At 41.9% G+C, this 25639-nt stretch overlaps 1 protein-coding gene across 1 annotated transcript in view; it reads right to left on the bottom strand.

Annotated features, from left to right (window-relative positions):
* Nucleotides 1-4473: 4473 nt before the first annotated feature.
* Nucleotides 4474-25639, bottom strand: part of SEC14L2 (SEC14 like lipid binding 2) — a 42791-nt gene continuing 21625 nt past the window's right edge. Inside the window, exons 8-12 of the mRNA XM_073671422.1 lie at nt 21614-21697; nt 17346-17452; nt 13878-14017; nt 6281-6450; nt 4474-4675 (exon numbers count right to left, since the gene is read on the bottom strand). Coding sequence (XP_073527523.1) covers nt 4533-4675; nt 6281-6450; nt 13878-14017; nt 17346-17452; nt 21614-21697 — 644 coding nt within the window. The 3' untranslated portion in view covers nt 4474-4532. The remainder of the gene's footprint in view (nt 4676-6280; nt 6451-13877; nt 14018-17345; nt 17453-21613; nt 21698-25639) is intronic.

Below are 25639 nucleotides of genomic sequence, written 5' to 3' on the forward strand. Positions count from 1 at the left end.
GCTGTGCCGGCACAACACGGCGACTGGACCCGTGTATCAGGAGATAGAGAACACTTCCTAGGGTCGGTTTGGATGTGGGGTGATGATTAACGCTGCTGCAGTTGGTTTCTTAAATTTATTTGCAAAATTTTCATTTATTTTGTATTTTACAAGTTTAAAAACAATAAAAAAAAAATCACTAATAAAATAAAAGGCAAATCAGATGAATACAAAAAATATAGACGTGGCACAAAGTGGGCACTGAAGGGGGTTATAGAAAGGGTTAACTATCTGTGCACCATTGTTCTTTCGGAGACACATAGAGATGCCCTGCATCAAACTTGGGTCACTTCAGCCTGGTCCAAACAGGTTCTGGGCCGCAGAGCTGGCATCAAAGAGGGCACACTGCCAAGCTTCACAGATTAGATTAAGGTCGAATGAATGGGCCACTGATCTCCCTGTCTGTATAATGGTGCTGTGAGATCAGTGGCCCAACGTCATTTAACCATTTAAAAACACTAGTTATTCAAATATGTGAAAATTGGCTGCCTGCCCACTTTGATGCCAACTCTGATGCCCAGAACCTATTTAGGCCAGGCTGGAGTGATCTGAATTTGAAACAGTGGTGTGAGATCAGTGGCCCAAAGTCGCTTAACCCTTTCAATAATACCCTTCGCTGCCCATTTTTGTGCCACTTTTATCATGTTTGCAGCTTTTCTTAAGTGTATTCGCATCAGGGCACCACAACACGTTGTATTATTGAGATCAAATTATTTCTTATTGTTGTTAAACCTGTAACAAAAAAGAATGTTGCCAATAAGAAATGAACTTTAGCATCATAGTCAATTTATCCTGTTAAAAAAATGAAGCAGTTTTTTTTTCTTATATACATTTGTTCTATGGAAAAAAAACAAAAAAACGCAATAAATACTTAACGTGTGAACATAGCCTTACAGTTCAGCTACACTTAAAGCAATTAGTTTACTTCTAGCTAAGCTCCATGCTAATTTATGAAACATTCACAATCCTTTTTGCAATAAATCTGCCACATGTAAACAGGAAATGGGACTGCCCTCTACTTCAAAGGGGGCTTCTAGTTGTAGTTGAGAAGGAAAAACAACACTTAGTGTGCCTTCACATTGTGTTTTGTTACACGCTCGGTGGCCCGATCGGGGCTCACGTCTGGACCCCACCGCAAAATGGGATTCACATGTATGTGCCGACAGGGCTATAGACTAGAATGGTGCCAGCAGTGCTAACATGCATGATTTTCGGCCATGTATGCCTACTGGAGGCGGACACTCAGATGTAGTAGACTGCGTCTGTGTGTGAAGCAGTCGTGAAACACGCGTTATGGTTCTGCCCCATCCTATAGACCTCTCACAGGTATGCAATTTTATGCTATGTCTAATCATGTACCACTAGTTGTTGTGACCACTAGGGGTCACTATTAGTATGCATACCGATCATCATTTTCACTGCTGGCTAAACTTGGGTTTCCATTTACTGCGCTATATATTGTTGTAATGGGCATAATTTTCATGTTCTTCATACAGCATTATTATAGGTCTTGGGAGCTCGGTTCTCTTCTCCTTTATTGATTTCTAATGTTTTTATCATGCATGTCCATTTACATTTTTTCAATAAAGTTTCTCTTTTTAACATGGGCTTGTTTAGCTTCCCTCTTTTGGGCCCTGTTTTACATAAGATTAGCATTGCCATTACTAGAATAGAGAACTGAAACTACAGAAACATTAAAACTCAACTCAAAGTACAGGATTATCGTACATGAAGTGACCTTAATGCTGGACATTAAAGGAATTGTCTTCTATCCTCCCTACTCTGGAACTCTCTACCCCAACATATCAGACTCTCGCCTACCATGGAAGCCTTGAAAAGGAACCTGAAGACCCACTTCTTCCGACAATCCTACAACCTGCAGTAACCACCGCTCCACCATACCACTGCACGACCAGCTCTGAACCCATCCCTTGTAGATTGTGATTCCTCGCGGGCAGGGTCCTCGCTCCTCCTGTACCAGTCTTGTTCAAGATTTTTGTAATTATTTCTGCTATGTATACCCCTTTTTCACACGTAAAGCGCCATGGAATAATAAATAATACTAATATTCAGACAACCCCTTCTTAATCAGCATGTTCACCCCAGTAAAATAACACATACTCACCTCTGGTCCCCTTCCAGGGGTGACGGCGCCGACTCTCCTGCAGCCAATCAGCGCTGGCTTCACTCATTGACCGATTGGTCGCAGGGATCGCGTGGTATAACAATGTCAAGTGACCCTAAGGAGAGCCAGGTGCCGACACTGCTGTAGTACTGAGAACACTTCACCTGAAGCCATATCCAGAGCCACTTGTGTAAGAGTTAAAGGAGCATTTGCAATCCATTGTGTGATTCAAGAGCATAGAAGCATTATTCCATATAACTGGGTGTGTTAACTATCAGAACAATAGAACATTGAACATTTACACTAACTGCACATACAACAACTTCATGATCAAAAAAATCAGCGCTTGGTGCTTGGCTATTAGGCCACGTGCACATGGTCAGTTTTTTACCTCAGTATGTGTAAGCCAAAACCAGGAGTGGATGATAATTGCAGACGTGGTGACGTGTTTCTATTATACCTTTTCTCTGATTGTTCCACTCCTGGCTTTGGCTTACACATACTGAGGTAAAAAACTGACCAAATACTGAATGTGTGACCGTGGCCCAAGTGTACGTGGACATCTTTCTCAAGTTCTTTTTACAGCTAATTGATCACAAGTATGAGTTTTGTTTCTTTCGTCAAGAAACAGGGTTCTGTTTTTGTGGCCCAATATTTTCTAAGGCTATGGGGTCTATACTGTACCTTCCATTACATACAGAGGCATACAGGGTTCTTGTAATAAAACAAATCTCACAGCAGTATTATGGCAGTATTTTCTCTCGAAACCTTGCTTACAGAGGCACCATAGGTTAATGTATGTGACAAAGTGTCTACACATTGATAATACAGATCAATGCAGACTTAAACTTCTACAGACATAAGACACAAATAAATTGCTTTAGAAATTGACGTTGTTGTTTTAGGCTATGTGCCCACGATGCAGAAATGAAGCAGAAAATTTCTGCATCTCCCTGGCAGAAAAAACGCATGCAGATTGTACATGCGTTTTTCCTGCAGAATACATGCGGATCCACATGTGTTTCCGCATGCAGATTGACAAGCGCTTTCCAGGCGATAGCATCACTTGGAAAGTGCTTGACAACTAGGTCACACTATATAAATCCATGCAAACGGCATGGATTTATATAGTGTGAACCGTAAAAATTAAAACAAATAAAGCTATACTCACCCCCGAGGCCCCAGCGTGGCTGCAGCGCTCGTTCCTGTCTGGTTCCCGGCTGCCGGCATATCGCGAGACAGAGCGGTGAAGGGCCTGCGGTCACATGACTGTGACGTCACCGCAGGTCCTCAAGCGATGCCGGCATTCAGAGAGAAGACGCCGGACAGGTGAATATAACTTTATTTGTTATTTTATTCTTTTTTTACAGGTACAATGGTACCCAGGTCTGGATGAGAGTCTCCTCTCCTCCAGAACTGGGTACCATCCGCACATAGAAACGCATATAATCCGCTTGTAGAAATGTACAGTCGCGGTTTCTATGCAAGTCAATGGCGGGAGTTCCGCTGCGCTTCCGCAAAATTAAATGACATGCTGGGGATTTTTGTACGCAGCATAAACGCTGCGGAAAAATCCGCAGCATGTGCATAGAACATGCGGAATCCCCTTGGGGACCATGGGGTGCGGATTACCAAGCGTTTCACAAGCGTTTATGCTGCGGAAATTCCGCAGCATAAACGCTTTAAAAACGCTACGTGGGCACACAGCCTTATATATGACTCCCAAGTCTGGAAATGACATTACTCTGTCTTGGCTCCAGGGCCAGGCCTTGCTCCCTACCTACGGCTTAGAGAAGGCACCTCACAAGGTGAGCCCATAACACTACCATTTACAAAATGGGTTACAGCCGAGGAATTACTAATGGAGAAAGCGGGTTTTGGTAATTGCATGTTGTATTTTTATTGATTCATGAACTTGGTATTGGCTAATAATACAACCATTACAGCGCTAAAGTTATTACCGAACCAATGCAATATCTGTCACTTCATTATGAAATAAAATCTAATTAAAATTCATAATTCTAATCTTTATCCCGGTATTTACTGAGGTATGCAAATTATCCATAATCATCATGAAGTATGGACTCTAAGAATAATAAAAAGGACTGTGCTTCAAGTATCTCTATCCATTTAGTATTCATTTCAAGCATGACTACATTTTTTACTCCATTATCTACAGGTAATTCTGGCATCTTCTCACGTTCATATCTGAAATGCAATGAGGCACATGAAAGACTCCCAACCGATTTCATAGTGGACAAATGTCTTATTGCATCTTCAGAACCTTAGTGGGCTTTTACAATACATACTGTGCTACTTCACAGCTGTATTTGGAGGTCTTCTGGGCTTTATAGAGAGGATTATATTTTTAGAGGCTGAGACTGGTCTCCAACCTTTCCTCTAGTTTCTGGATCTTCTCTTCGGAGCTTTTGTCTGGTAGCAGGACTTCTACAGTGTAACTGACCTTCTTGGCGTGTATGTAGCTGTATGTATTATCAAAGCGAAGTACATCTGTCGGGAGAGAAGAGAGCAGGGTTGGCAATTTGACTTTTTATTTTTTTCTGGACGGCTTATCAAAAAATCACGGACAGACAATAAGTTTTAAGGACACATTGGAAAACCATAATAAATCACTATGATTATAAGTGATCCATGTATACAGCCCCAAATTCTTCTATGAAGATTCACATATACAGTGGTGTGAAAAAGTGTTTGTCCTCTTCCTGATTTCTTATTCGTTTGCATGTCTGTCACACTTAAATGTTTCAGCAATGCGACCGCTCAACAAGCCAGCCGGAAGACACCGAGCTGAGCGTGACAACTGCTGCCTGCGTCCGGCGATAACCTGAATGACGTCACCACCGGTCACACGCAGCCGCATTCTCACGCTGAGCTCAGTGTGTTCAAGCTGGCGTGGTGAACGATCGCAGGAGGGATGGGACCACTCACCAAACCATCTGGGACATAAGCATTCTGGATTATCGGCGGACAGGTGAGGATTACTTTGACTCTTTTTGTTAATAAATGGGTAAGAGAGGGTTATTGTGGGGGGGGGGGGGGTGTTTTCAATTAAAGGACTTTTCTCTGCGTGTGTTTTTATTCATTTTGACTGTGGGGTTAGTAATGGGTGTATCTAATAGACATCTCTCCATTACTAACCCCTGAGCTTGAGGTCAGCAGATATAAAACAGCTGACATCAACCCCAAAACTATTACCCAACTTGCCACCGCACCAGGGCACGTGGGAAGAGCCGAGGCTAAGCGCCAGATTTGGCACATCTAATGCATGCGCCATTTCTGGGGCGGCTGACGGCTGATGTTTAATAGGCTAGGAATGCCTCCCAGACTAGGAACATCAGCCCACAGCTGTCTGTTTATCCTTTGCTAGTTAGTAAATATAGGGGGGACCCCCATGTCATTTTTTTGGGGGAAGGGTAAGAGGGGGGTGGAAGTCACTTTTTTACTAACCAGTAAAGGCTTTGCAAACGGCTATAAGCAGTTAATAGGATGGGAACCTTTATAGCTATTGCCCCTTCCCAGAATATTAACACCAGCCCCCAGCTGTCTGCTTTACCTCAGCTGATTACAAAAATCAAAGGGGACCCCACAACGTTTTATTTATATCAATCTATCATGTGTCTCATCGCTATCTATCTTTAAAGAGATGGTATATTAAAGATGTTCAATTTCTGTGTTGCATTTCATTCCATACGGGTCACAGTGACTGCACACGGATGTCACATACATACACACAGATGAAACACGGACCATGGATCTCACAAGTACTGTTTTTCTTCAGTACCAGAATCACTAGGCGTGTGAAGGGGGTCTTATAGTGTATACTGAAATATGGTTCCAGTTTTTCTATGGAAGGCCTTATGAACTGAAACGTCATATACATATACCTTGCTGGATTTCAGTCTTAATAAAAAATTATACTTTGAAACAAGGATATTATCTGGAGTACCCAGATTTTATAATTACTATTGGATGAAGGAGTGGCGCCCTAAACGTGCACCCACCTACTTGCATAGAGTGCCGTATATCTAGTACATTTCCATCTTTCACTTCCTTTCCTATAAATACTTATTGCTTATCAAGTCTTTTTACACTTACATGTGCCAGGGTCAGAGCATGTCAAGGTTCCATCTTCTGGCACCATGTGGGAATTGTATCTTTCACTTGGCACCACCTCAATCATTTCCCCAGCTTTCTGTCGCTCTCCCGCCTTTGTCTTCCTGAAAACTCCAAATCCAATGTCACCACCATCTGATTGGAACTGCCACCTAAATAAATAATTAAAAAATCCTACTTGTGACCAATTTGCAAAGTAGATCAACATTTTAGATGAGAACAGCAATGTGGGAATATAAGCCTAGGACAAATTGCATATATTGTGAGGGGAATCATATACGAGGGTCGTTACGTGTCCCCCAGGATGTGCATAGAAACATACTAAACCTGCTGGGAGAGCATTGTAATTACAGTTACAGCTGTGGTTACAATGAAAAACAAAAGAGTCTGAACTTGGTCAAGCTATTTGACCTAGTCAGATTTAGGAAAACCTGACATGGGCTTTTATTTTTGGAGCGATCTGTAGGAAAGTAGTGGGACGGATCTCTCCCTCCACTACGGGTCTTCAGAGTGGCCTATGTCCACGATTCCCGTTTAAACTTCCAGTTAAGGTTTGGGTGTGTCAGTTTTGGTTTGCAAGCATCAGATCAGGAGGCTCTATGTAGGACACGTGTATGCGAGTCTGAACACAGGCCAGACCCAGAGACAGCCAAGCCATTGATGCACCCACGAATGATACGGTGGTGCAGTCGCCCATGGCAACGGATTTGATACGAACTGTTGTGGACGATCCGAAGGATAACGTTTGAGTTATTTTTTTAAGTTACCAAAAAAAAAGACGATTAAGTTGAACTAACCTGGGTCACTGCCTCTTTATCGCTCTAATATTTATAATGAATGTAAGTCTGTATGATATATATATATATATATATATATATATATATATATATATATATATATATATATATATATATATACATACATACATACATACACAGTACAGACCAAAAGTTTGGACACATCTCATTTAAATATTTTTCTGTATTTTCATGACTATGAAAATTGTACATTAACACTGAAGGCATCAAGACTATGAATTAACACATGTGGAATTATATACATAACAAAAAAGTGTGAAACAACTGAAAATATGACTTATATTCTAGGTTTTTCAAAGTAGCCACCTTTTGCTTTGATGACTGCTTTGCACACTCTTGGCTTTCTCTTGATGAGCTTCAAGAGGTAGTCACCGGAAATGGTCTTCCAACAATTTTGAAGGAGTTCCCAGAGATGCTTAGCACCTGTTGGCCCTTTTGCCTTCACTCTGCGGTCCAGCTCACCTTAAACCATCTCGATTGGGTTCAGGTCTGGTGACTGGAGGCCAGGTCATCTGGCGTAGCACCCCATCACTCTCCTTCTTGGTCAAATAGCCCTTACACAGCCTGTAGGTGTGTTTGGGGTCATTGTCCTGTTGAAAAATAAATGATGGTCCAACTAAACGCAAAGCGGATGGAATAGCATGCCGCTGCAAGATGCTGTGGTAGCCATGCTGGTTCAGTATGCCTTCAATTTTGAATAAATACCCAACAGTGTCACCAGCAAAGCACCCCCACACCATCACACCTCCTCCTCCATGCTTCACGGTGGGAACCAGGCATGTAGAGTCCATCCGTTCACCTTTTCTGCGTCGCACAAAGACATGGTGGTTGGAACCAAAGATCTCAAATTTGGACTCATCAGACCAAAGCACAGATTTCCACTGGTCTAATGTCCATTCCTTGTGTTCTTTAGCCCAAACAAGTCTCTTCTGCTTGTTGCCTGTCCTTAGCAGTGGTTTCCTAGCAGCTATTTTACCATGAAGGCCTGCTGCACAAAGTCTCCTCTTAACAGTTGTTGAAGAGATGTGTCTGCTGTTAGAACTCTGTGTGGCATTGACCTGGTCTCTAATCTGAGCTGCTGTTAACATGCAATTTCTGAGGCTGGTGACTCGGATAAACTTATCCTCAGAAGCAGAGGTGACTCTTGGTCTTCCTTTCCTGGGGCGGTCCTCATGTGAGCCAGCTTCTTTGTAGCGTTTCATGCTTTTTGCAACTGCACTTTGGGCAAACTTTGAATGTGTCCCCATTTTTCAGACTGACTGACCTTCATTTCTTCAAGTAATGATGGCCACTCCTTTTTCTTTACTTAGCTGCTTTTTTCTTGCCATAACACAAATTCTAACAGTCTATTCAGTAGGACTATCAGCTGTGTATCCACCAGACTGCTGCACAACACAACTGATGGTCCCAACCCTATTTATAAGGCAAGAAATCCCACTTATTAAACCCAACAGGGCACACCTGTGAAGTGAAAACCATTTCCTGTGACTACCTCTTGAAGCTCATCAAGAGAATGCCAAGAGTGTGCAAAGCAGTCATCAAAGCAAAAAGGTGGCTACTTTGAAGAACCTAGAATATAAGACATATTTTCAGTTGTTTCACACTTTTTTGTTAAGTATATAATTCCACATGTGTTATACACATATATACATACATACACGATTGTGCTTGTCAGAAACCAGTGCAAGATGTATGAAATGAGTTAGTCCTACTAGATATGACACCGTTAACTTAAAGAGTAACTGATTTCTGAAATAAAATGTAAATGACAATCAATACCAATGAACATAAGCAACTTAATAAAATATATTATCAGAGAATTCGGCTTCTTTCTCCTCCAGGATTGATCTTTCACTCAATTCAGGGGTAAAATCTGTATTTAGTAAAGCCAGATTTTCACATTACTGAGATAGATGACAGTTGGTGCTTATAAGATTCTAGGGAGAAGGGAGAAACAGCTGGAGGAAGACAGACATTCTGCTGCAAGTTCTCCTGAAACAATAGTTAAAGTTACACTTCATGGTAAAAAAAAGTTAAACTGTCACTTCAGGAGAATTTGTAGCAGAATGTTTTTGTCTATGTCTTTTAGAGATCATTTCATCTGCAACTTGCTTAACTGTTGACAATAATAGTAATTTTGACCAGAGGTGCCCAAACTTTTAAATGCCACTGTAGATCTATAGATAGAAAGAAATACCGTATTTTTCGGACTAAGACGCACCGGACCATAAGACACACCTAGGTTTTAGAGGAGGAAAATAGAAAAATAAAATAAGCAAAAAATGTTGTCATGATGCACTGTTAAGGGGGAGAGAGTCTGCTGCTGACACTGGTATAGGGGTAGTGTCCCCCAATTCTGTTAATATCCCCCATCCTGGTACATATGGCCCCCCTCCTTTCTGTTATACGTGGCCCTCATCCCCATCTTGATATGCATGGCACCCCCTGATCCCCCATCCTGGTATGAATGGCACCCCCCTGATCCCTATCCTCGTATGCAAGGCAACCCTCATCCTGGTATGCATGGCACCTCATCCCTCTTCCTTGTATGCATGGCACCCCTCATCCCCATCCTGGTATGTATGGCACCCTTCATCCCTCCTCCTGGTATGCATGGCACCCTTCATCCCTCCTCCTGGTATGCATGGCCCCCTTCATCCCTTCTCCTGGTATGCATGGCACCCCTCATCCCCATCCTGGTATGTATGGCACCCTTTATCCCTCCTCCTGGTATGCATGGCACCCTTCATCCCTCCTCCTGGTATGCATGGCACCCTTCATCCCTCCTCCTGGTATGCATGGCCCCCTTGATCCCTTCTCCTGGTATGCATGCCCCCCCCCCCCCCTCATCCCTCTTCCTGGTATGCATGGCACCCTTATCCCTCTTCCTGGTATGATGGGATCCCGTGATCCCCATCACACTGCACACAAAAAAAAAAAAAAAAAAAATTCTCACATCCTCTCAGCTCCAGCGCAGCGTCCTGCTGCCGACACTGATATCACTGTGTGAGCCAAGCACGGCGTCACTGCCATGGGCCCTCACACAGTGAGATGCTGTGCCGGAATAGTCACTGCTCCCCACGCCGGGACCATGGACGTGGGGAGCAGTGAATATTCACTCACCTTAATAGAGCATACACTGTACCTGCAGCACGGCTCCTGCTGCGGCTCGATGGTCTGTGTGCCCGCTATTAAAGAGCATGAATGTTCACTACTCCCCACACCCATGGGAGTGGGTTGTATTGAATATTCATGGTCTTTAATAGCAGGCACACATGACCGCCCGGCTGCAGCAGGAGCCGCACTGCAGGTACAGTGTGCGCGCTATTAAGGAAAATGAATATTCACTGCTCCCCACGCCCATGGGTGTGGGGTGCAGTGAATATTAATTTTCTTTAGCAGCGGGCACAGTGTAGGATGCAGCAGCCGGCTACTGCCTCCTGTGCCCCGCTCCTCCGCCGCGGTCGCTCCCCCCACACCATACATATATTTTCGGACTATAAGACGCACCCCCCACTTTCCTCCAAAATTTTGGTGGAAAAAGTGCGTCTTATAGTCCGAAAAAATACGGTATGTCGGTGAGATATATAATAATAATTGCTTAGCGTGTGTTGTTTTCTGTAATTGTATTTAGCTAATAAATAAAAAGGAAGAAATGGCGTGGGGGTCCCCCTTACTTCCATTAACCAGCTGAGGGAAAGCAGACAGCTGAGAGTTGGTCTTAATAGTCTGGGAATGGGGCAATAAACATGAAGCTGTCTACTTAGCCTTTACTGTTTATTAAAAAAGGGGGACCCTCCCAAAAAATGATGTGGGGTCCCCCCTATTAATAACCAGCAAAGGCTAAGCAGACAGCTGTGAGCTGCTATTAATAGGCTGAGACGGGGCCATGGGTATTGGCCCCCTCCCAGACTAATAACACCAGCCCTCAGGCGCCCCAGAAATGGCGCATCCATTAGATGCACAAATTCTGGCGCTTAGCCTTGGCTCTTTCCACTTACCCTGGTAAGTTGGCAAGTAGGGTAATAGTTTTGGGGCTGATGACAGCTGTCATCATCAAGCTTAGAGGCTAGTAATGCAGGTGTCTATCAGACACCCCCATTACCAACCCCATGGTCAAAAGTAATAAAGACACAGTGAGAAAAGTCCTAATAAAAAAAACAAAACAAAAAAAACCACACACACACACACACACACACACACTCCCCCCGACCCTCTTTTAGCCATTTATTCCCACAGCAATCTAAGTTATACTCACCTGTCCGCCGTAATTCCATAATAAGGAGGTCTTACAACGATCCCAAACTCTGCTACATCCAGATGGTGTGGTGAGCGCTGACATCAGTAATGTGGCCACGCCAGCCGTATCACAGTGAGAGTACCACGAGAACCTGGCTGCAGTGACGAACTGTGACGTAATTAAGGTTACCGTAGGTCACAGGCAGCGGTTCTCACGGTAAGCTCTGTGTGGGCCATCCTGTGAACTGCTTTAACCTTACTGACGTCACCGCTCTCAGAGTGAGAAGTTTCTCACGCTGCAAGCGCTGACATCTGTAAGGTGACCGGAGTTTATAGCCAATGAACTCCGGTCACCTTACTGACATCAGTGCTCCTCACTGCAGGCTCGTTCTCACGCTACGGTCAGTGTGTTCTAGCTGGCGTGCTGAGCAGTCGCATCAGGTCACCGCTCAACACACCATCAGTATGTATCAGTGTTGGAGATTGGCTTGGGATGGATTTACGGCGAACTATTTGGAATATTTGATTTGTTAAAGGTAATAAATGGGTACAAGAGGGTTGGGGAGTGTTTTGTTCAAATAAAGGACTTTGCTCTGTGTGTGTTTTTTGCAATAAACTTATGGGGTTCGTAATGGGGGTGTTTTATAGACGCCTCTCCATTACTAAGCCCTGGGCTTGATGTCAGCTGACACTACAAAGCTTACAACCCCAAATCCATTACCCTGGCTTGCCAACGCACCAGGGCAAAAGGAAAGAGCCAAGGCGGCTAAGCACCAGAATTGGCGCATCTTATGGATGCGTCATTTCTGGGGTGGCTGAGGGCTGGTTTTATTAGTCTGAGAGGGGGCCAATATTCATGGCCCCTTACTAGGCTATTAATATCAGCCCACAACTGTCTGCTTAGTCTTCACTGGTTTTTAGGGGTCCCCCCTTTTTAATAACCAACAAAGGCTAAGTAGGCAGCTGTGAGCTGATATTAATAGCCTGGGAAGCTCCATGTTTATTGCCAGACTATTAAGACCAACTCTGAGCTGTCTGCTTTCCCTCAGCTGGTTAATAAAAATAAGGGGGACCCCACACCATTTTTTTCATTATCTATTAGCTAAATACATGTACATGTACAATAAAGCTACACATGCAGAGCACTAAAAAAGCAAATGCAAGCCATAACAATACAAAGGACAACAGCACAGTAATGCTGGAGTCCTAAACCATCTGTCTGTAATTTAAACAGGTGAACCTCTATCCAATACATCCTAGTGCACTAAGCGAATGAAAAGGATCTAATTACCTTTAAACAAACATCAAATATACTGTTTATTATACTTATAAATTACTTTTTATCAACAGTGATCCCTGTACTGTACATACCTCTTTTTTCTTATATGTTATTTACAGTTGCGTCTGGTATGTGACGGGCTGATCCCAAACATTGCATGAGTGGGGATCTTTCTATTTATCTATTCTATTTTGACGGTTCACGCTGTGAATTATCTGTACTTGGCTGATGAAATGTTGGTTTTCCTCTGAGATGGGTGCAATTTTTTTTTTTTTTTTTTTTTGATTTTTTTTTCTTTTTTTGCACCCATTGACTTGCATTGGTGAGTTTCTGCCGTTTTACGCTGCCATACGCAATGCGATTTTTTTTCTCACATTGCACTAGTTTTTATACGCAGATGTGAGCGAACCCTTAGGGTGTGTGCACACGATCCGTACTGTCAGCGCTTTGAATGCCGCATGCTCTATGCTGCGTACAAAGCTCTGCACACAGGTGAATCCGAACCATGCGGATTCACCGCAATCAATGCATTACACTGATCTAATTTCTCTTGCTGAGACTAGAGACTCCGCAAGAGAAATAGACATGCTGCGGTCTGGAAAGACGCGCAGCATGTCCGTGGGTGAGCCGCAGGTGCAAGGAGACGCATAGTGGACATGGGATTTCTACAAATCCCATACACTATGCTGTTACAGCTGGCCGCTGCGGGTTTGACGCTGCAGAACACGCAGTATCAAACCCACAGCGGCTCCTGACCGTGTGCACATACCCTAATGGGAAAATCTGTAGTCAATGAATACAGATATTGCCTTTAAATTGAGATTGAAAGATCAGTCCATTAAGAGAAAGAAGCAGATTTACATTGTATATTACAAAGTAACTTAAATTCATATGAACCACTAATTTATGAAATAAAAATTAAAACAGTTACTCTTTAAGAAATCCAATGATCCAGTGGTGTCATTCACCAGCCAAAGTCTTTGCTGCTACAGAGCAGCCAGAATTAAATGTCCACTTTTAACATTTCTTGTATGTGCAGTAAGAGAACTGCTATAGTAAACTGTAATTACAATTCAAGAATAACAGTTGTCATATCTAAATGAACAATAAAAGAGGGTGTGAGATTTTAGGAATCATTGTGATAATGATATTATACGGACACTATTATTTTTTTTCTAAGCTCCTGCTAATTGTTAGGATACAGGTCTGAATGATGATGAAAATAATGGGCTCAATGGCTTACCTGAGTACACAGCCTGGGAACAGAATCTCGTACTCCGTTTGCTGACTGGAGCCCCTGTTGATATTTGCACTTTGCTCGTAATTCTGTTGAACTTGGTCCCGCAAATAGTAGGATTTAGGGATGTCTCCTCCATAATTTATCTGAAAAACAATAGTCAGGATTATACAACACAAGAAGTAAATCAGATCATAATTATATTCTTGCCTACATTGGGCTTAAAGGGGTTGTGGCAGGTCAGCTCCCAATGAGTTCAATGGGATCTTAGCTGCAATAGTTAAGGAAGGTCACTAGAGTGTACGGAGCAGTGCGGTCCTGGCTTTGTACATCAGGCCGCAGCAAAAGCTGCAAGTAGGTGATGGTTGGGGATTCTGGTTGTCAGATAGGTCACCAATACATAAGTTCTGCACAACTCCATTAATCATGTGATGCATGAAAATACTCAGTTTAAATTAGTCAATAGGCAGATTTCTTATTATTGAGCTTTCTTTCCAAATATATTACTATTGTGTGAAATCACCTCAATTACACTGAGCATTTTTTTGCTTACAGACTGTTACCTTTAGATGTTTTATGCTATGTAATCTACTGTATATCCACTGTATATGGGCTAATAATGTGAAACTGCTCAACATACTCAATGAGGACTTGGCTCTTATATAGAAATGGGTTGTCATGTGGATACATCTCCCTTAAATTAGTTTTTACATATTGAAATTGTTGTAAAAAAATTAAGTATTTATCCCAGAAAACTTTTGCAATTACACAGGTTTTGTTGTACACGTTTGTTTATTTCCTTTGTGTGCATTGCAACAAACAAAAAAAAAGGCAAATTGGACAAAATTTCACACAAAACCCCAAATATGGGCTGGACAAAATTGTTGGCATCTTTCCAAAATGGTGTGTAAACAACTTAGTTTCAAGCATGTGATGCTCGTTCAAACTCACCTGTGGTAAGTAACAGATGTGGGCAATATGAAAATCACACCTCAAACCAGATAAAAAGGGGAGAAGTTGACTCAATCTTTGCATAGTGTGTCTGTGTGCCACACTAAGCAGGGAGAACAGAAAGAGAAGAGAACTGTCTGAGGACTTGAGAATGAAAATTGTTGAAAAATGTTAACAATCTTAAGGTTACAAGTCCATCTCCAGAGAGCTTTATGTTGGGCACAGTGGACAAAGGAACATCAAGAAGTTTACAAACCATGTCACTGTAGCTAATCTCCATGGACGTGAACAGCAGAGAAAAACTGATGAAAGGTTATAACACAGGATAGTCCAGAGGGTGGATAAGCAGCTGCAATCAAGTTCCATAGAAATCCAAGCTGTCCTGCAGGCTCAGGGTGCATCAGTGTCTGCACGAAGTGTCCGTCGACATTTGAATGAAATGAAACGCAATGTAGGAGACCCAGGAAAACCCTACTGCTGACACAGACATGAAAAAAAAACTAGACTGCAATTTTCCAAAATGTACATAAGTAAGCCAAAATCCTTCTGGGAAAGAGTCTTGTGGAAAGATGAGGCATGAAATCTGAAGACTACCAACGGATTTTGGGTCGCAATGTAATCCCTAGTATCAGAAAGCTGGGTTTGCATCCTAGGTCATGGGTCTTCTAGTAGGACAATGACCCCAAACACTTCAAGAAGCACCCAAAAATGGATGGAAACAAAGCCCTGGAGAGTTCTTAAGTGACCAGCAATCAGTCTGAATCTAAATCCCATTGAACACCTGTGGAGAGATCTTAAAATTGCTTTTGGGAGAAGGCACCCTACAAATATGAGAGACCTGGAGCAGTTTGCAAAAGAAGAGTGGTCCAAAGTTCCAGTGGAGAGGTCTAAGAAGCTTGTTGATGGGTATAGGGAGTGATTGATTGCAGTTATTTATTCCAAAGGGTGTGCAACCAAATATGAAGTTGAGGGTGCCAACAATTTGAAGGTTTTGTGTGAAATTTGCCTTTTTTTCAGTTTTTTTTATGTTGTTCCAATACACACAAAGGAAATAAACATGTGTATAACAAAACATGTGTAATTGCAATCATTTTCTGGAACAAATTCATGGGTGCCAACATTTTTGGCCATGGCTGTATATTATATCATGGCATGTTGGCACAAACCGGATTTCTGTTATCGTTGTCGTAATGATTTGTTTCGCCCCTTTTATTTGCTCAAGGGCGCGTTGAGACAGCCACAGATTTTCAATGATGTTCAGATCAGGGGACTGTGAGGGCCATTGTAAAACCTTCAGCTTGCGCCTTTTGAGGTGGTCTATTGTGGATTTTGACGTGTGTTTAGGATCATTATTCATTTGTAGAAGTCATCCTCTTTGCAACTTCAGCTTTTTTACAGATGGTGTTATGTTTGCATCAAGTCCACAGGACTTGTTTCCAAAATGCATCAGGCTTGTTTGAATGTTCTTTTGCATACCTGTAATGCAGAATTTTATTGTGAGTATGCAGGAGAGGTTTTCTTCTAATGACTCTTCCATGAAGGATATATTTGTGCAGGTGCCTCTGAACAGTAGAATGTACCACAACTCCAGAGTCTGCTAAATCTTTCTGAAGGTCTTTTGCAATCAAGAGGGGGTTCTGATTTGCCTCTCTAGCAATCCTACGAGCAGCTCTCACTGAAATTTTGCTTGGTCTTCCAGACCTTATCTCAACCTCCACTGTTCCTGTTAACAGCCATTTCTTAATTACATTTCAAACAGAGGAAATGGCAATTTGAAAACGCTTTGCTATCTTCTTATAGCCTTTTCCTGCTTTGTGGCCGTCCACCATTTTCAGAGTGCTAGGCAGCTGCTTAGAAGAACCCATGGCTGCTGTTTTTTGGCACAAGGTTAGAGGAGGCTGGGTTTTTATAAAGCTGGGAAATTTGCATCACCTGGCCTTTACGAACGATGTTAGTGAACAAGTCATAACCCCAATAGGCTAATTAAGGTGTGAAAACTTGGTCAAAGTTATCTGAGCACACAAATCTCCAAGGGTGCCCAAAAGTTTGCATCGGCCCATTTTTCTTTTGATAATTTTTAAAAATTTAAAAAATGACTTTTTTTTGCCTAAAATGCAAAGGAAATGTGTCATCTTTAACTTTAGCCCTTTTAGAAATCATTTCATCTTCAACTTGCTTAATTGTTCATAATAACAGTAATTTTGACCAGGGGTGCCCAAACTTTCACATGCCACTGTATGAAGCGGTCACGCTTGTGTTGGGAGAGCCACTGCGGTTCAATCCCGGCCTGATTTATATGGCCGTCTGACTGCACCCTAAGATGGACTATCCCGCTTGTTCTCCACATTGTTGAATGAGTCTTCTGAAGATTAGGAGGAATAAGGCACCACATTGTGATCTAGTCATCAGTTGAACTATTATGCATTTTAACACGTTTGTGATGCATCAAAAAAAAAATAATACGCAAGATATTGTTCCAGATTGTGGTTATATAGTTGCTTTTCTATCAGGCTGCCTCAGTACCTTGGATTTACATTTTGGATCACCATCTGGGTCTTCTAGGGTTCCTCCATAGTATTTGGGGATTTCATTTGCTGGAATGTATTTCTGAAGAACTTCTTTCCAGTTGTCTACATAATATAAAATGTGTTAGCTGACATTTATTATCAATAAATAATTATAATAAAAGATTTTTTCTAAGTCAAGACAATTGCCAAATGTGCTATCCTCGGCAGATTCCTGCCGAGCACACATATAGAAACCAGGGCTGTCAGAGTAGTGGTGTCTGTGTTGATTTTGGTGGAGTCGGAGTCAGTTTTAATGGACTGACTCCGACAATATATAATAAAATTGGGTACAGTAGTACAATGCAGGATGTGCTGTAAATTTTTTCAGAAGAATTTGGGAAAGTTATGAAATGTCCTATAAATGTTTGTTCTAGTCCTGAGCTAAGGGTCTAGGCTTTTAGTTGAGATGAATCTGTGCTGCACTTTATGTACACGCTCAGTAGTGAGGCCGGGCTGTGGAGTCAGGAATCAGGGAAATTGAGGAGTCGGAGTTTGAGGTTTTGGTTACAGACTCCACAGCTCTGATAGAAAAAGTTGTGGTCATGTGCAAACAACCCCTGCGTGTTTTCATATACACACTCTTCAAACACTGATATTGCGACAGCAAAAGAAAAGTCATGGAATTATGGAAGTTACAGGATGGATAGACATGTTAATGATATGCAAATGATGAAAAAATATAAACAAAATTTTCAAAACATCTCGATTTATTCAGTATAGAGTATGAGCACCACGCACAGAAAGAAAACGTCTTTAGGGACAAGTTTGGAGAAATGGCCATACCTCTGGTTCCATGATTGTGTGGTGCAAGTTAAACTGTAAGTCATGTGCCAATATTAGTTACAATAATATTCCTATATGGAGTCAATTTGTTAGAGAAACTACACTATCATATGGAGATCTAGCATGAATAAATTTAATTTAATTAAATTAAGTGTCATAGCTATTTCCACCACAAGATGGTGCCAAAGTGATTTTGTGCCTTATGAAGTTTTTTGCATATAGGCGTAACTTATGAGAAGGGTGAATGACATACTGTCTCATAATCTGTAAATGACAAACCTTTACATCTTCTCATATGAAGTTTTGGCAATTACAATTTTTTTTTTTGCAGATAGTGGATACATAAGGCATAAAAGCACTTTGGCACCATCTTGTGGTGCAAATAGCTATGACACTTAATTTAATTAAATTTAATTTATTCATGCTATATCTCCATATGGTAGTGTGGTTTCTGTAACAAATTGACTTGATACAGGGATGTACTAACTTATTGTTAAACTTAACCTGTTTAGACATATTAACAATTTAATCTTGTTTCAATCAATCAACCAGTGAAACTATATGAACAGACATAATTATGGTACTTTTTGCCACTTATTGTATTGATCTACCTCCTAATTTTGTCAAATTATTTTCTATGATGTGACCCTGCATTAATAGTTGCACTCTCTTCCTTTTAGATATAATGTATATTTTTTTATATATTTTTGAATTTGAATAAAGATTATTTTTAAAGGATAAAATACTCGTTTGAATGTTGGACCTAATCAGCCAAGATCATATTGTTCAAGTCATGAGCCAAGTCTAAGGCATCAGTTTCTGCATAACAGAATGAGGGATTGGGTGCTCCCTGATTCTGTGGTGCTCAGGAGTAGATACAAAGAACATATGTGTTACGTATGTAAAGATTAAAGTACACCATAAATACTTTTGTTTCCACATGCATGCAAGTGATTTTGGACAAGCGGACTTGGTACGCCGACCGAAGTCTAACTCAAAAACAAAACCATACGTAACACATATGTTCTTTGTGCATTTTTTCCAGACCGTCCAGTAACAATCCAGCAGGTATACATTTTCCTTGTGTCTCCATTACTCCCTCTCTCCTTTTTTCTTTCGCTGTTCCTTTTGTTCTATTTTATGTGTCCACCTCTCTTTGGCAATTATTAATTTTTATCTCTTATTTGTTTCCTTAAACCCCTTGCCATATTGTTTCTTAAGCCCCTTGGTCATCATGTCTTCTTTGTATCATCCTAGTTTACTCCCCCCTTCCTGCCACTTGTTAATCTATTTGCTGCCTCCTCCTTTATTGTTCCTGTGGTCAATGCCCATGCGCACCTGCAAATCGGCAATTTTCCTCTTTCTCGCCGCAAGTCGGCTCGCGCATGCGTCGCAGCACATTTCACACCGGCCTTCATGTCACCGGATGTGAGCGCACCCCCCCCTCTCAGGAGCGCACATAAGACAGCACAGACGCTACCTGGCACGGCGGCATCTGCATTAACCGCACACGTAGACGACGGGACCCTACAACCACCAGGTAACCACATATGTCTTTTCTTTTTGCATCACTGATGTCTCCTGGGCTTTTACTCTTGTCGTCCTGATACAGTTCATCACTTCCCTTTTTACTTACTGGCTGAGTGACACCACCATTTACCCTATCACTTATCCGATCCATTCCACCTTTACTTATATAGAGTTGAGTGTGGAGACACCATCATTGTCCAGGGTCATACATTTAACTTGTAAGATGGCGTGCTGACATCAACCCCTGATCCAGTTTCATCACACATGTCAAATATGCAAAAAAAAAAACCCATAAGGTATAACATATAGTATGTATTTATTTAATTTGGAAATCTTTGTCCACAATGTTTATATACGGCCGTTCATACCCCTATGTGGGTGGTATAAAGGATATACTTGGATATAAATAGATTCATATAAATTATTGTATTGGATTGAAAATATTTATGTTTGGCTAGATATTGATTTTGTTCTTTTTCTTGTATATACAGATACCTTGAAAAAGGCCAGTTCAGGCCGAAGCTTTGTTAATGTATCTTCTTCCACTTGGGTCTGGCTAATTCACCAATAATAAACTTTTGAATTTTCACAAATTTTTGAGTGCTGGAGTTATTATCGAGTTTCTGCATAAACCATCAGAAGAGGATTGTATGACATTGGGCTACGAGCCATACATAAAGTTACAGGTGTTCACCTGACCTTATGCCACTGCTCTTAAAAGCCATCATGGTGAAGAGCACAATATATCTGATGAGGTTAGACCGCTATCCAGCCTCCATTGCCAATTCCCACTTTCGTCTCTGATGCAATAATAGAGGGAGATTGGTTTGTAAACCACGTGGGAATGTCACACTGGTCCTACTTCCGCAATTATGGTGTGGGGTGGCAAAATGCACAGTAGCTGGACCCCTCTAGTTTAATTTCCAAACACAATAACTGTTTGGAGAAATAGCCATACCACTAGTTTCTCGACCAAACCAGTTTTACTCCAAAGTGTCACAGGAGCTATTTTACAACACAACACCAGGCCGAATGTTGCTTTTTCTACTGTGAGCAGCTTCAACATGCTACCATGGTCTGCAGCATCTCCGGACTTGTTTCCGGAGCATTGTCCACAACTGGGACATGAATGGTCAGCAATTGCAAAAGGAACTGCCAGCAGCAGATCTTGATGATTTGCGTGCCCAAGTAAAGTCATAACATTCCTCAGAAAACACTCAATAACCGCATTGATCGCATGCCAAGGAGTGTACAGTAAATGTCCGTATTTCTGTATGTGGTGCTCATACTTGATTCTAAATAAAAATAAAAAAAAGAAAAAGATTTTGAAACTTTTCTCTTCTTGTTTCAGCATTTGCATATCATTAACATGTCTATTAATCCTATGATTTCCATAATTCCATGATTTTTCCTTCTTGGTATTACATTTTTCATATTGAGGAGTGGAGAATGGAATTTTTGTGTTAAGACCACAAGAATATTTCTCTTTTTGTCTCCCCACATTTCACCAAAAATAACTTTTATTCTAATTATGTTATTATTGGATATATGCCGTAAATGTCCAAAATGGGCCAACAAATACAGTATGTATATATTATTTGTGTGAACTTTTAATGAATAAAAATGTTTTGACTCTCTTGTGCCTTTTTTTTTTACATTTAAAAATAATTTTCATGTTTCCCCTTATAGTAGGTTGGTGAGACTTCAACATTTATACAAGCATCAGATAATCGGTCAAACACAGCCACTCTCCAGTGGCAAAGATCATGGGCACAGCAGCAGTATCCGCTAACCCACTATCACATGCACGTGGTAATACTCAGCTTCCCTACATGTATGTGATATTTGCAGAAGAGGTTAAAACTCGATTCTTTTTTGCACATACAATACATATGTACCCTAATTACCTACCTCCTACCACAATGATCTTCCTCCTGGTGTCTTCACTCAAGAAATGTTTAACAAGGTTATATGCCACTGGGAAAAGTTTAGGAGCTGCAGTGGGTAAATAAAAAAGTTGCTTACAATAATGTATATAAGTAACTGGTATTAGGTATACACGGGGTGGATTAAGGATAGCCAGGGCCCCTGGCAGTTGAGACTGTGTGCGCCCCCCTACCACCCGACGTAACAGGTCACCATATACCTGAAACATTAAAGGGGTTGTCCACTACTATTAATTGGCCATTCTATTTTTATGTTGAAAATAAGTATCTCTGTAAATATCTTGCACTGCTGTTATTGCCTGTGAGCGGCGCCATCGCTGGCCGCTCACAGGAATCACGTGACCCCCGGCTGCAGCCGGCTCTGACATCCACTGATGTCACGTCAAGTTCCGGATGCATCCGGGGTCCCTCTCGCTGCAGCCTTCCACGGTGGATGCTGGGCTGTGGGCGGGGTTACCCCGCGCGTCACACCCAGCATCCACAGCGTGCTCTCCCTCTCCTCATTCATTGGGAAAGCGCGTGGTGGATGCTGGGTGTGATGAGCAGGGTAACTCCGCCCACAGCCCAGCATCCACCAGGGGGACCGTGTCACTGATGTCACGCCTCACTTGACATCAGTGGGGGGGGGGGGGTCACGTGATACCTGTGTGCGGCCAAGGATAGCACCGCTCACAGGCAGTAACTGCAAAGCAAGGTATTTACAAAGATACTTATTTTCAACATAAAAATAGAATGGAAAATTATTAATAGTAGTGGACAACCAATTTTAGGCCTCTTTCACACGTCAGTATCTCCACTGCGAGTGGTGACAGTTTCCACACGTACCGTAGACACTGACACACGTAGACCCATTCAAATCTATGGGTCTGTGCACATGTCAGTGTGTTTCCACGGACTGTGTGTAAAACACAATGACATGTCAGGTTTTTTTGCAGATACACGGTCCGCAAAACTGTCTCACACTGAACACCCACGGATGACATCCGTGTGTCAGTGTGACACGGACTGGCACCTGGGAATTAGCGCTGTTCCCAAGCACCAAGCAAGCTGAACGCTGCCCTCAACGCTGTAATCAATGCGACTGCTGACACAGAGGAGCCGGGGAGAATGAGCTGCTCCGTAGCTGTGCTCAGTGAGTGACAGGACACTGCTCCTGAGCGGCTCATTTTCCCCGGCTCCTCTGTCAGCGGTTAGAGGATTACAGTGGGGGACACTTAGGAAAGGAGAGTATAAGGATTTTATTATTTTAATCTTATTTTTACACAGGGACACTGCGGGAGCAGACTACCACTACCCTCATCATTGTCCCTCCTGGTGCTGATCGCAGCGCCGGCAGGGAACCATGATAAGGGCAGTGTTCAGCACCGGCACTTGGGAACAGCGCTAATTGTAGCGCCGATTCCCAGGCGCTGGTCCGTGTGATTTTGAGGCGGCAAACGGTTGCCACACAGGACAAGGATATTTCCGGTACCGTTTTTTCCAGTACCGAAAATAGCCGGACGTGTGAAACCGGCCTAATGCTATGCAATCTCACCCGCGGTGCGGGTTTACAAGACGCAGCATGTGAATTTCTGAAGCAAAGACCAGAGTCTCCAGTGTATGACCAATAGCATGTCATTAGATGCGGTAAATCTGCATGTAACTAAACACAAGTGTGGTAATTACAATGCAGCATTTTTGATGCAGCGAAAATCAAAACGCTACCATTCCTGATCATGGGCATGTACAAGCAGAGTTTGCAATGGCGCTCTGTATCTAAGGGCAAGGAGCCTTTTATTGTGTAAAAAAAAAAAAATGTAGGGGGTGGGAGTGGACTGAAACTACATGGAACAAATGCCCCGACACACTATGTGCCCCTCCACCTTGGAAATTTTGCTTGCATTGCATCATATATTTATACAAATACATGATGCAAGCAAAATTTCTAAGATGATGGGGGGAGGGAGTACACAGTGTGCAGGGGCATTTGTCTTTATGTAGTTTCAGTCCACTCCTCTCCCATCCCCAACATTATGTACAAATTTTAAAAATGACAATGGTCCCCTGCCCTTTGATACGAAGTGCTGCTGGCTGCCCACCAGTTCCACTGCCACAGACATGGAGACACAGGATGATATAAGCTAATGTTTGTCTGTGGCAAGTGGCAGTGGAACACTAGCAGGCAGCAGGGGACCATTGTCATTTTATTAATATACACAAAGAACATACTTTTTAAACAGAATACATATATACACATTATAATGTGTATATATGTATTCTGTTTAAAAAGTATGTTCTTTGTGTATATTTTTTTTGTAATTTATAAAATGTAAAAGATGACAAATATATATATTTGTCATCTTTTACATTTTATAAATTACAAAAAAAAAAGGAAAAATTGGCCGATGCAAAAGTTTGGGCACCCATGGAGATTTGTGTGCTCAGATAACTTTGACCAAGGTTTCAGACCTTAATTAGCCTGTTAGGCTTATGGCTTGTTCACTATCATGGTTAGTAAAGGCCAGGTGATGCAAATTTCCCAGCTTTATAAAAACCCAGCCTCCTCTAACCTTGTGACAAAAATCAGCAGCCATGGGTTCTTCTAAGCAGCTACCTAGCACTCTGAAAATGAAAATGGTGGACGCCCACAAAGCAGAAGAAGGCTATAAGAAGATAGCAAAACATTTTCAAGTTGCCCTTTCCTCAGTTTGAAATGTAACTGAGCAATGGCAGCTAACAGGAGCAGTGGAGGTCAAGGCGACCCAGGAATCTCACAGAACTGGAAGAATTTTCCAAGGAAGAATGGATGAAAATCCCTCAAACAAGAATTGAAAGACTTGTCTGGCTATAAAAAGCATTTCCAAGCTGTGATACTTGCAAAAGAGGGGCTATTAGGTACTAACCATGCAACCATGCAGGGTGCCCAAACTTTTGCAATATTATATATATTTATTTTGTGTGTGCCTGAAATACAAAAGAAATGTGTCATCTTTTACTTTAGGCCTTTTAGAGATCATTTCTTTCTTCTTCAACTTGCTTATCTGTTCACAATAACAGGAATTTTAACCAGGGGTGCCCAAACTTTTACATGCCACTGTATATAACATGCAATCTTATGCAATAAAAATACCCCAGACTGCATTAAAGCGTAACTCCACTTTCAAGAGAAAAAAATCTATTATAGTACAGGCCTTTCCAGTATAATAATTTTTGTAAATCACTCAGTTTTAGTTTGTGATCAAACAAACAAAGTCTATGCTGAGGGCTGCACTAACCTAGGCAGCTGCTGGGCTTCTACCATCTCCAGTGCATGAGCGCGCGTCATGGCATCTTACAGCCCTCGCTCCTACGCTGAAGGTGGTAGCTTAGAGTGCCACCCGCAGCACAGACCTCAGGCAGTCCCTGCAGCATTTAAGCAGTAAAACATCCTAAAGAGTGATTTAGAAAAATTATACTGCAAAGTCCTCTGCTATCATTTTGTGTTGAGAGTGCAGTTATGCTTTAAAGGGAATCTGTCACAAGGTTTTTGGTGCCTAATCTGAGAGCAGCATAATGTAGAAACAGAGACCCTGATTCCAACGATGTATAACTGCTGTAGTTTTGATAAAGTAACTGTTTTATCAGCAGGAAATTATCACTAGAAGGCTAGTAAACCTGCTGCCATGTAATCCTTTGTATTTAATTAACCCACCACTCATTCGTCGGCAGCTTTCTGCCTATGCACAGTGTACACAGAAAGCTGTCAATGAGTAGCGTGGGCGAGGTTATTCAGAGCTCAGCATTCGGAGAACTGGTAGATCCACAGCAGTTAAAACTGTGATTTTATCAAAACTGCAGCAAACAGCACAGTAAGTAAGTTCATAATTTGTCAGTTTTTTACCTCAGTATTTGTAAGCCAAAACCAGGAGTGGGTGATAAATACAGAAGTGGTGACGTGTTTATTATACTTTTCCTCTGATTGTTCCTCTCCTGGTTTTGGCTTACAAATACTGATGTAAAATACTGACCAAAT

This window comes from Phyllobates terribilis, unplaced genomic scaffold, assembly GCF_046119375.1.
Source record: "Phyllobates terribilis strain yellow unplaced genomic scaffold, ASM4611937v1 Scaffold_1__5_contigs__length_1240528914, whole genome shotgun sequence".
In the NCBI taxonomy this organism is placed as follows: Eukaryota; Metazoa; Chordata; class Amphibia; order Anura; family Dendrobatidae; genus Phyllobates; species Phyllobates terribilis.